Raw genomic sequence first — 12163 nt, 5'->3', positions numbered from 1 at the left:
TCAATAAAAGATAGCTGTAGAAAAAAAACCCACTACATAATCTTTAAGAATGCTTTGCAATTTTTTTTTACCTGATAAAGGTATGGAAAGCAAACATTCCTGAGTTAAGAAAGGTTGTCAATGTTTGTTGAGTCAATACTAGCATTTATCATCTTCAAATGTGTTAGATCATGTTTGTTCAATGAAAAAAAAGAACAATATTGTAATAAAAACAATCATTATGTACAGATACAATGATGGTCTGTTCATTTTCAAAAGTAAATACAGATTGTGCAGGTGAAAAATTTTAAATCTTCATTTTTTCTGAATTACAGATAAGTAAAAGTTTCTTTTTGCTTATAAATGCTGCTACTTATTTAGGCAAATTCATGTTTTTTTTTCAATAATTTTTCCAAGTTTTGATATCACTTCTTACTCTAACTAGAGAAGCTTTTGAGAAAAGCGCATGTCTCCCACAACTGCCTAATCATCTAAATAGTAAGTCAGTCTTTATATACTGTTTACTTAATCCACATGTGCATGCGCTTTCTTGACACCAAAAGGACGCCTATACTACAAGTAGTATATAGGCGTCGGTTTGGGGGTAAAACTGCGCAAGAAATCTGAGTGTTTTTGGTAACTCAAGGGCCATAATTCCGAAGTGCCTAGGCCGATTTGTCTAGTTACCTAACCTGGCTGAGCACTTATTGGCAGACACATTTAGTTGAAGTTTGGTGAAGATCGGATGAGAAATGTTTGACTTAGAGTGCGGACAAGCTTTGTGACAGACAGACAGACAGACACACACACACACACACACACACACAGACTGGAGTAAATCAATATGTCTCCCACACCACTGTGTGGTGGGAGACATAAATACTACATAACAGTTATTCTGGCACTGGCTTAAGTTATTCTGATATAGATATAAGTCTGCTGGTTTGTTTTGTTGGGCATAAAGTCACAAAAACACAATTATGACATTCAGGACTATATTGTGAAGGAAGACCTAAGGCATGGGTAGACATCCAAGTTGTTACCAGTGACCTTCCTCTTGGCAGTTGTACTGCTAAGGGCCTCGCACAAAAGAACACTTAAGCACATGTCCAAAGTGGAGTTTTGAACTTAAATTGGGTAACACATTCTCAGTTTAAATGCCCTTAACAAATTACCACAGAAATTCCTGTCAGGTAAAATATTAAACTGAATGTACAAAGAGTCTATGAAATAGACAATAATACACAACAATATAATATGAGCCGTGCCATGACAAAACCAACATAGTGGCTTTGCGACCAGCATGGATCCAGACCAGCCTGCGCATCCGCGCAGTCTGGTCAGGCTCCATGCTGTTCGCTTTTAAAGCCTATTGGAATTGGAGAAACTGTTAGCGAACAGCATGGATCCTGAAAAGACTGCGCGGATGCGCAGGCTGGTCTGGATACATGCTGGTCGCAAAGCCACTACGTTGGTTTTCCCATGGCGTGGCTCATATGTTTAGGTAAAGTATATACTTGACATCAGCGTGGGACTACGTGCAGCAATTCTTCAGATGAAAACTGAGTTCACATCTTAACATTTTTTGAATGATTTTGTCACTAGAGAACATAGAATGTTCAACCTTAACTTCTTGCAGGGTATCAATGGTTTGAATAAAAGGATGAACTTTCACAACCATGCAGCACGTACCATCAATACTGTCTTTTTACACTTTCTCACTCATACAAATGAAACAAACCTCACATTTAGTAAAGGCACAATCACAGAGAAGCTCCAAATATCAACCTACTCCTAAATGGCTGTGACTAAATACAGAGTTGGTGCGCCCGTGATATATTACAGACTCCGGTATATACTGGATTAACTAAATTTGAACAAAAATACCTTAAATGTATATATTTTGTAACCATGGTGATTCTAACCCTAACCTTTAGTCAGTATATTATGCACAGTATACACTAAATGCGTGCGGACATGCAAAAAAAATGAGTATTTTTGCCGTGCGTTCCATTTGATAATAATTCCGTGCATGCGCAGAACGGCTGCACCAACTCTGCAATGAGAAACATTCCTCCTAAATTTAGCTGCATGACTAAAACTAAATTTTCATAGTTACCACTACAGTTCCCAGTATTTCACAACTACACAGAACTGCTGAAGATGAGTCTATACATAACCACAAGATTCTTTAAGATACAGATACAAATTTTATCTAAAGTTGGTGTTATATAAACAGACAACATTAAGCTATGTTACATAATAGCTAATTCAAGGGGTTCAAGAGTTACTTGAAATTTCTAAAGGATGGACGAACAGACGGACAACAAGGGTATAACATAATGCATCCCTCCGGGCATATAAAAACATTATGCCAAATATGTACAATCTTCATTTTACTTGCCTCATCATTCAAAAGCTTAGAGCATGTAATTGCAATTTAAGTATTTTTTAAATCCCTGTTTAAGTTTTGTTTAAATTACCTCTAGTTGGTTTTTATGATGATGAGGAATTCCTCATCTGTCAAGTGACAATCAAAATACTGCTTAAGTAGCAGTTAAAATTCTTTTCTAATGACAACTCTAACTTTTTTAAAAAGCGAATCTGAAGTGTAGCGACGGAAAAGTTAAAGAAATTTATTTACTTTCCACCCTCATTGTATGCTAGATACAAGATCTGACGCTGAGATGCATTCTGGGGCATTTACAGGAAAGAGTGCAGCATAAAAGTGTTATTTCTTTACATCAACCTTTAGCAGCAAACATCTATTTTAGCAATGTCCAGTGCCAAACAATAGGCCATATTTGCCAATTACATTTCAAAATTTGCAATTGTTAGACCTGTCTTTCAATCAACTATTTAATTATTTTCAAAAATTTCAGTGATTTTCCTTTTCTTATTAACTCAATGATGACAACACTGATCAAAAGTGATTAAGAAAACTATATGTACATGCACAAGTCATTCTAGGGTGCAGCCATTAATTTATAGAACCACACATATATATTTACTGTAATACCATACAGGAGCCCCAACTGTACTGTACTTTACAAAAGAATTTAACACAGATTTATAAAACACGTTTTCTGTCGTATAAAAAGACCACAAATCTGAAAATATTTTATCAGTCTATCAACTTACAGTATGCATTATATATGACATAAATGATGACAGTCTGGTCTTATGCAGATTTCTTATGACTCATGCGCCTTATAATCTCGACAAGCAAAAAATTTATCTTGGAGTAATTCAAATTCCTAAAAATCCCCATACCACTTATCTTTCAATATAAAATGCATGTTTTGCAACAGTAAATTCTCCTCTTTGAAAGTCTAGACCTGAACAAAAACCTAATTAAAATTAAATGCATGCATGCTCACACCATTAAAATTTGAGGAAAAAATGTACACAAATGCACATGCACAGCTGTGGAATGTCGAATCTTAATCCAAGCAGTAAATTAAGCTCTCTGGATTTTTTGCCCATAAAATGGTGGTCATTTATGGAAACAGTCTAAGGTCAATTTTAAGTCAAAACCTGACAGCTGCTTAGATAATGAATATAATTATAAATCAGACAAATTATCATCATTACAAACTATTAAAATGTTTTGCCCCAAAAAAATCTATTTAAGGTACAAAAGACATTGTTTTGACTTTATTTAATCCCCACTTCGACCAGTTTCATTCCAAATCCTAGGAAAGTAAAAGGAGTTTTGAAGGTGGTTCATACACTGTTCAGAAAAGTTTGTTGAAGACCAGTTTGCTCACTAATGAAGAATCAAACTAAACATTAATAGTTTCAGACTTATGAAAGTTTCAAAAGTAGAAGCAAAGATGAACTATATCAGTAAGTATATGCTCCTCACCTTAGCTTTGTGTGCTTTTGCCGCACTGTCTTGAACAGCAACTAATCCGAACACAACATCTTCACCAATTCTACACTGTCTAAGCACGATCTTCCCTTGCTGGGAAGTATTGGACCCTACATTTGGCACATTGTGAGCATTTTTAGCACCTTTCTTAACTATATATTCACTATCACTATATGAGAGATCAGTATCACCTTTCTTTGCCTTACTGTCTTTGTATTTTGGTTTATGTACACTTTGAGCACCAGTATTATTTGACTTTTGAGCAATTTTATCTAAATTGAACGTCAATTTCATTCTTTCTGCCAAATTTTCAGCACCAGGTTTATGACCATGTTTTGACAGACTATTGTCATATTTTGGCTCTGCTTGTCCATCGTGTATTTTTCCAGAATTCTGCTTCAACTGATTGTCAAATGATGATGATTTTGTATGAAGAATTTTACTCCGTGACAAAGCCGCATATTTTTCTTCATCAGATCTATTGTCACCTATTGCTTTTGTATCTTTGAGATCAGCTGTATTAGCACCAACTCTGAGATCAATGTTTTGCAAATTACTAGCTTTGGAATGAGCTGTTACTACATCATCTAAACCAGGTGAAAATGATTCTATTCTGTTCTTTTTGTCACTCTGATAGTATTTTGCTCTTACATTTTCTCGTTTTAGTTCCACAGTAGAGTAGTTAAACTTGGTAATTGTATTCTGTCTCCGCTGTAAGTTAGATGCTGATTTAGAGAGTTGAGTTTTCTGGCTTTCTTGTAAAGGTTTCCAATCCCCAGCTTGTCTTGAAACATCTCTATTCCTTCCTAATGCTGTGGCAGATTTTGACCTAACTGGAACTTGACCTCTGGTGATACCTGGCCCTCTAGATCCATAGGTTTTAGTGCAAGTATCTACTGTTCTATCATCCTGTCTTCCCCTAGAATCATTCTGTAACTTACTGTCAAAAGCCCCACTTTGTGGGTATGCTAAGTGAGTTTTTCTATCCCCATTATTATCCCCAGTTTTGTAATCTTTCTTAGAAATATCTAATGATTTAGACTGCTTTGGCAGTATTTTGTTCCTTTGCTTTTCTATATCTTTATCAGAATCTGTAAGTTCTTTCACTGTTATTTCATCTGAAAATCTGACATGTAGATCACTAGTAGACTTTGGTCTTGACCCACTTTCAATCCACTGTCTCATTGTTTCAGATTTCTTCCTTACATTTTTAGAGATTCTTAAACTATCTAGCTCCTTCTTGAGAAGTTCTGACTGTAACTGTGGATCGAAATGTCTATAAATGACACTACTGGGTCTAGATGTAAGTTCTGAAACAGACGATCTACCTCTCCGAAGATTTCCAACAGGTGGTTTTATTTTAACTTCACTTCCAGTATCCCGAGATCTAGATTTTCCACTCTGATTAGTGTTTTTGTATTTATCCGATCTTTCAACACTTTTGCCTGGCAAGTTGTTACTTTTTGAATGAGATTCCTGTAAATTCCCGCCAGAATTTCTCCACTTATCATTTGTTTCATGATAAAGTTTTAACTGCTCATTTAAATATTGCCTGTAGTTTGATGGCAACCTTGGTTTAGCTGGTGCACCTTGACTCACTACAGTTCTGTCATTTATATCATCTAAACTTAAAACCTTTTCCTTAGGTCGTGACCAAAGCTGAAGGCTATGCCTGTCAATATGTGCCTTTGAAAGAGCATCTTCAGCCACCGCAATCGTACTATGTTCATCAGTTCTTGAAATCACTTGACTTTCTCTACGTACAAACACTTTCATTGATGTCTTTCCATCAACATAAAAAGTACCTTTCAGTGTTTTAAAATCATGTCTTCCACTGCTTAATGAAGCATCAGAAAAAGACCTAGGTCTTTGGAAACTGTCAAATTCGTCTTCCATTGTCATCATTTTATTGCCGAGTGGAAATGAATATCTTGACTTTTTTTTTTCAGATTCATCGTCAAACACCTCACTATCTGCAAGTTCAACTCGTTCAGCTTCAATTTGAGACAGATTTTTGCCATTATTCTCATCTTTTTGTTTGTCCTCTGCCATGTACACCATTCTTTTATCCAACACCTGTCAATTTCGCTTGGAATCTTGAAAAGTCCTCCATAGCTCTATGTCACTAGTTTCGATTTATAAAAAGTTTTTTTTTCCGCTTTCTTTGTATTCAGTTAATATTTAGTCTAGTTCATCTGAATGGAAAGGGTTTCAAAAATAAATATTTACTCTAACATATGGGCTGTTAAAATATCCTTAAAATGTTTTTGTATTTGAAAAATGTTGAGTGCTTTTCTACTATTTATTAAAATCACACCTGTTTAACTGTATAGTATGACGAAACAGAATATCCCAAATAAAGACGACAAAGCCAATGTATTTACTTATCCCCTAGTTTTTCAGATGCATACTTAAAAAGACAAAAAGCTGAAATAAGATGTGTTTTTATAATCATAGACCCACAATGACTGTTACTTTGGGGTGAATGCGCAGCTGGTCATACAAAAAGACGAAAACATAAAGAACCATCAGCAATATTGGTCAGCAGACACTGCTACAGATTTACTTTCTGTCTGAACAATCAGCAATATGGTCAGCAGACACTGCTACAGATTTACTTTCTGTTTAAAAGAAAACCTACTGTTTGTTGATTTTGGATTAGGAATTATTTTGAAAGTGGAATGCATGTTTTTATCAGTCGGTAAAATCGTAGGCTGCTGTGATATACATGAATCGTACTAAAAATTTAAATGGCGCTTCAAACAAGCAACGATTCAAAGTCAGCTACTGCAGGATTATGCTTAAATCAAGTAAACAGCTGTGTACTGTATATTCCTACATCATGTCTGTTACACAATCCAATTACATTTTGTTATAAAATAAAACAGAATCACTTTATCTTCAACTGACAAAGTGTAATGGCAACAGATGTACGACTACAAAGGATATTTTTCCAGCCCATACACTGAATAAAGTATTTACTAAACATGCAAATTGTAATGCATGTTTCACTTAATATCAACTTTTTTTCCTCCACCAGAACTTGTTTTAAGGTAGTGAGTCCATACCAATGCCGAAGAGTAGTTTTTATTTGATTACTTCTTCTAATGTGATTTTTAGCATTTTCAAGTTTTTTACGGAAAGTCATGCCCTCGCTGAGCTATACTTACAGCTGAAGAATGTCAAAATAGCAAACAAAAACAGGAAATCATACTGATGTTGTAATTTATACACTGCCCACTACCTTAAAATACAAGATTTATGTTTAACTCCTTACATCACTGGTTTTGTAAGAGCAGGCTTTTGTTACCTCACCAAAGTTATTAAAAAATTAGAATCCTCCTTAATATTAACTTTATGTTATAATCATCACAAATCCAATAAAATATCATTGTGTTTCTCTAAATTTCTTTAATTTCTAAACATCCCAATCACACTAAATCTATACCACTTCCTCCAAAACTAATTTCACATTGCACTACATTCTCAGTGCTTCAGATGAAATATTTTGGTGTAATAGGTCCCCTCCTGCAGAAGTATGCTAGTTTATCAAGTGGAAGTGAAATTCCACATTAATTTATCACCTATATTTTCACTTGCCACTGAATTCATAATGTGAAAGGAAAATCATAAGGATGTTTTATATATCAAATGTGGCAAGAAATTTTCGCATTAATTACACACCCTAAGTTATGCTCATATCATATATCATTTTATTTTCATATCTGCCTTCAGCTGAACTGTTATTTTATTAATGGTTTAATCTAGTACAGAAGCAACATTATTTGTATAAAGGAATTTGGGATTAACCTCTATACTCAAATTGAGGTGTATTTAGATGTTATGACATAAACCAAGAGTTGGCAAAATCAATTGTAAAATTTTAACATTTTTAAACCGTTTTAAGACATTTCCCATCAAGAGCACCACATTGTAAAAAGGTCCACAGTTACGGGGAACAAATGCTGTGCCCAGTTGATATATTGTCTTCTTTCAGCTTGTCATAAAACTCCGGGATCAATCATATGTCCCTTCGGTTGACAGTCCTGTGCTGTACCGACCATGCTAACCTGACGGGGGGGGGGGGGGGGCGGGCAATGATTCTATAATGAACTTGTCCATCTTTCAATTTGGACAGTACCATTAAGTGTTAAAAGGGGTACCAAAAAGATACTGACTGAATGGCGAACAATGCAGACCTTGATCAGACTGCACAGACGTGCAGACTGATCATGATCCACACTGGTTGCAATGGCAGAATCAAGGGTGTCCAGCATGATAAGGGTTAAGAGTTACTTCTTTACTGAGTATTAATTAAAAAAAATAAAAAATTATATTAAGTAAATTTAAACATCTTTCTACTATATAAGTGGTTGGAGACTGTTCAATGTTTAAAATATTACTGGTACTTCTATTAACATTCGTAAAAATCATAGCAACAAAAAGGAAAATAATGTTGTTTGTCAACTTTTATACTGAAACCTGAAACATTTGTTTTGTTTATGCAACATAATATTGTATTATGCAGGCCTTTACATTGATAAAATAACTGTAAACAAATACCTTAAAAATGTCAACAATGTGGAAACTAATTTATCACATATTTAGCTTAAGTATGTTTTTCATACAGGTCAGCGAAAATCTGCTTAAATTCATGTAATTACTGTTTTTGTTGTTGTTGTTTTTGTTGTTGTTTTCTTCCCAAAGAATTATACTTAGTTGGTAAGTTTTCATTTGAAAATGTAATACTGAGCATCTTTAAAGGGCCATGTATTTCATTTCTAAATGGGAATCATACTAAACTGTGATTTATATCTTTTAGTAACATTCACAGTTTTGTTTTCCCTTCTTTTGCATTGTTTAAGTTGGTTTAAAGTTTTAGATGTCTAAAATAAGAAAGTCGGCTATAGGCAAGCACACAACCCAGCATTTGGTAAAATGCATGTGTCCAATATCATGACAACATTATGCAACTGCAGACAAAGGAACATTGTGACTGCTGGAATGTTTAACCTTTATTGTGTCACCATTATAATATTAAGTGCATTAAAAATTGTAATATGTTTAGATTATAACAAATGCAGGGACATTATGCAAAATGGAAATATTTAAATTAAGTTAATTATTATTTATATCAACATTAAAATCAAACTACAATAAAATAAGATTTTTTTGGCGAATATCAACAGCATTTATATTGTTACAAAGAAAAAGGAGAATGATTTTATGATTTTTATTAAAAACTTCAAAAGGTATCTAAATTTCCATATTTTCATATTACTGCAAGCATTTGAAAACTTCATTTTCTTTATCAAGTGTACCCACATGGGTATAAACTTGAAATTTTCACTTAAAGTCAGAATATCGTGACATTTAACAGAAAAATGACAAGAAGCTATGCAAACTCCTCATTAGAAATTATATGAATTTTATTTTATTTCATTTTCAAATAAGTACCCCACTTTATTACTCTAGAGATGTAACAAATGTCACCATATATGCTATCACACATCATTCATTTTCGGTGGCATGATATAAATTTAATTTATTCAAGGTATGTTCAAAACTAGAAATATTCAAATTTATTATCCAATTTTGAAATAAAACGTCACATTAAATGCACATACTGTTGCCTCGGTAACAACACTGTCATACCTGCTTCTACATTTATCATTCCCTTACTATACTTTTGCACTGACGTGACAAAATGTGTTTCAAATGCAGTGACGCAAAAAATAACTGCAGCTAAATTATATCCATGAAATATTTGCATAACTTTGTTAAAAAAAAATTTCAGGTACTTGAAAGATAAATTTTATCACTCCCACTGAATTCTTAGCTTAAAAGACGAGGTGTAACAATAACCTGCATGACACTTAAAACCAATTTTTTCTTTATTAAAAAAACTTTTAAAAATTTGTTGTACACAATATGGTTATTAATGATGAAATCAAGTGTTCATCATAACACAGAATTATATCTCCATTCAAACATACGAAACTTGGCTTCATGAACAGGCTTTCAACATAATTACACTTTTTTTTATCAAATTTCAATAATATTCCAAAGAATCAACTCAATCGTTTTTACTTTTTAAGTTCCACTATAAACTTTTCCACTAAGTTCGCTTACAACTGTTTACATTCCTTAATGACGCTTTTAAAATATAGACAGCGTCAGTTTTAATCCCCTATCCTAACATATCGAGATATCTTGAAACAGGAAAACATCTTTCTGCATAACTCAAGTGTGACATTATGATAAAATTTTACTCTTCAATTTTTCATTATGTAGACACACTTGAATTCACTACAATACACTCACATAAGGTCAAATATCAACCAATCACATCTACTGTTACATGAAATTATGTCACTGTTATCCAATCAAATCACATATTATACAAAATTATCAGGGAAAGGAATGTGAGAGGGCTTTTAAGTTCAAAAAATGCATTTGATGTCTTTCAAAATGCATATTTTATGGGCTTGAAAGCATGGCAGTTTTAAATTTTCTCGTCTTAGATTGAAGAGCATTATCAAAAGATTATGACAGAAGAATAAATCATTGAAACTATTTCTCTTCAAGTGTACTATATAAACTTTTAAACTTAAAACTGTTTGCACTGTTTAAATCAGGTTTTTGATAAATTATTCAGTGACTGTTTGGTTAAAAACAGATCAGTGATATGAACATGCATTTTGAAGTTTATTTTATATATGATAATTATTTTTAAAAGTTTTCCATGCTGAGATAACGACTACAATGAATGTAGTCTGGCTCCCTGGCTGCATGGTTATTTTCTTTATAAATATACTGCAAATATTTTATTAGTAAATTTTAAGCCTCTTAAATAGAACATTTTTATCTCATGGCTAAACCATACACCTATGTTCGGAGCCAGGGGGAATAAGAAATGAGCCGTGCCATGAGAAAACCAACATAGTGGGTATGAGACCAGCATGGATCCAGACCAGCCTGCGCATCCGCGCAGTCTGGTCAGGCTCCATGCTGTTCGCTTTTAAAGCCTATTGGAATTGGAGAAACTGTTAGCGAACAGCATGGATCCTGACCAGGCTGTCACAAATTGACATACGGGCCTTATTTTATATGTAGTGTAAATGCAGGTATTGCATCATCTTTTTGTAAATTTTTGAGTTATTGAGGTAAATGTCAGATTTCACGCATGAAATACCTCTCATGTTTTTCTGTATTTCATAACTTAAATTTCCATGTAAATTTCATTAAATTCTGTTCAGTAATAAGAAAGTTGATATTTTATAAACTTCAGTAATTTATGTTTTTATCCCCAAAACCACTATAATGGGCCTCAAATTGTCAATTTAAATTCGCGCCAAGGTAGTTAGATTTCCCGGCTATATCGTGAATCCCGTGAAAATGACAATAGTCGGAGCTCACGGCTTAACCGTGAATCCCATGAAATTTAGTATTTGGCGGGACATTATCCTTTAAATAGACTGGACTAGATATGCCTTGCGCACACCACCTTACGACTTTATAGACGAATCTATGTCTGAATTATTTTCTTGCTAGAAATTTATGCTCGATCGAGGTAAGAAATTTATTTGTTAGATTTTTGTATGATTTTTGCATTACGATTTTTATTTGATAAAATTTTGTTCATTCTACAGAATTCTGTAACATTTACTTTTCGGCACATGATTTTGGCTAGTTTCGGTATATCAGGATAATTTATTAAATTTTTCAGACTTCTGTAAATTATTTAGAAAGAGGAGTCTAAATGTTTCATTTATATAAGATGTAAAATTTGTACTGAAATTTGTATCGTGATAATTGTAAAGCACTGTTTCAAAAACTTATGTCAAACATTTTGTTAATTATGGAACGCCATTACTGCATTGTATTGTTATGTATAAATTTATATGGCAAGTCTAGTACCATGTAATATATTATTGTAATTTGTAATTGTGTGCCAGTCTATAGCACATCTAATTAATGTCCGTTGTAGTGTATGGCATTAGATATTATATGGATGCCAACTCTCATATAACGTTTGATTTACATTGAATTTTGTTAATTTGTAGTTGTTAAAAATGGTTGCAGTTTATCATTTCCATTACTATAATGTTTCATCATATACTTTTCATATCTTTTTCATACTTTAACTTTAGTCTTTTAAGTAAGTAATCTTTGTAATAATGGAAGTAATAAGTGACGTATTTTAATCATGTGACGTATGAACTTAGTAGCACATATGTTTTGTATAAGTAGCACGTATTATTTATGGGAGCCTACGGAGGTATGGTGTACCCAAAGGAGCAGTTTTAT

At 33.4% G+C, this 12163-nt stretch overlaps 1 protein-coding gene across 9 annotated transcripts in view; it reads right to left on the bottom strand.

Moving 5' to 3' along the window:
* LOC123530832 (tyrosine-protein phosphatase non-receptor type 4-like) overlaps positions 1-12163 on the bottom strand; it is a 149325-nt gene that overhangs the window by 27920 nt on the left and 109242 nt on the right. Inside the window, exons 1-2 of one of the 9 annotated variants that reach the window (XM_053518781.1) lie at positions 9986-10136; positions 3848-6048 (exon numbers count right to left, since the gene is read on the bottom strand). The exons of 6 other annotated variants lie outside the window; for them this stretch is intronic. In XM_053518781.1, coding sequence (XP_053374756.1) covers positions 3848-5914 — 2067 coding nt within the window. In that variant the 5' untranslated portion in view covers positions 5915-6048; positions 9986-10136. Of the gene's footprint in view, positions 1-3847; positions 6049-9943; positions 10137-12163 lie in introns of those variants that run through there. 2 more of the 9 variants (XM_053518782.1, XM_053518780.1) reach the window with 2 other exon arrangements.

The sequence above is a fragment of the Mercenaria mercenaria genome, chromosome 11 (assembly GCF_021730395.1).
Source record: "Mercenaria mercenaria strain notata chromosome 11, MADL_Memer_1, whole genome shotgun sequence".
Lineage (NCBI taxonomy): Eukaryota > Metazoa > Mollusca > Bivalvia > Venerida > Veneridae > Mercenaria > Mercenaria mercenaria.
The sequence above is the reverse complement of the archived record's forward strand: the minus strand, read 5'-3'. Positions and strand labels throughout refer to the sequence as shown.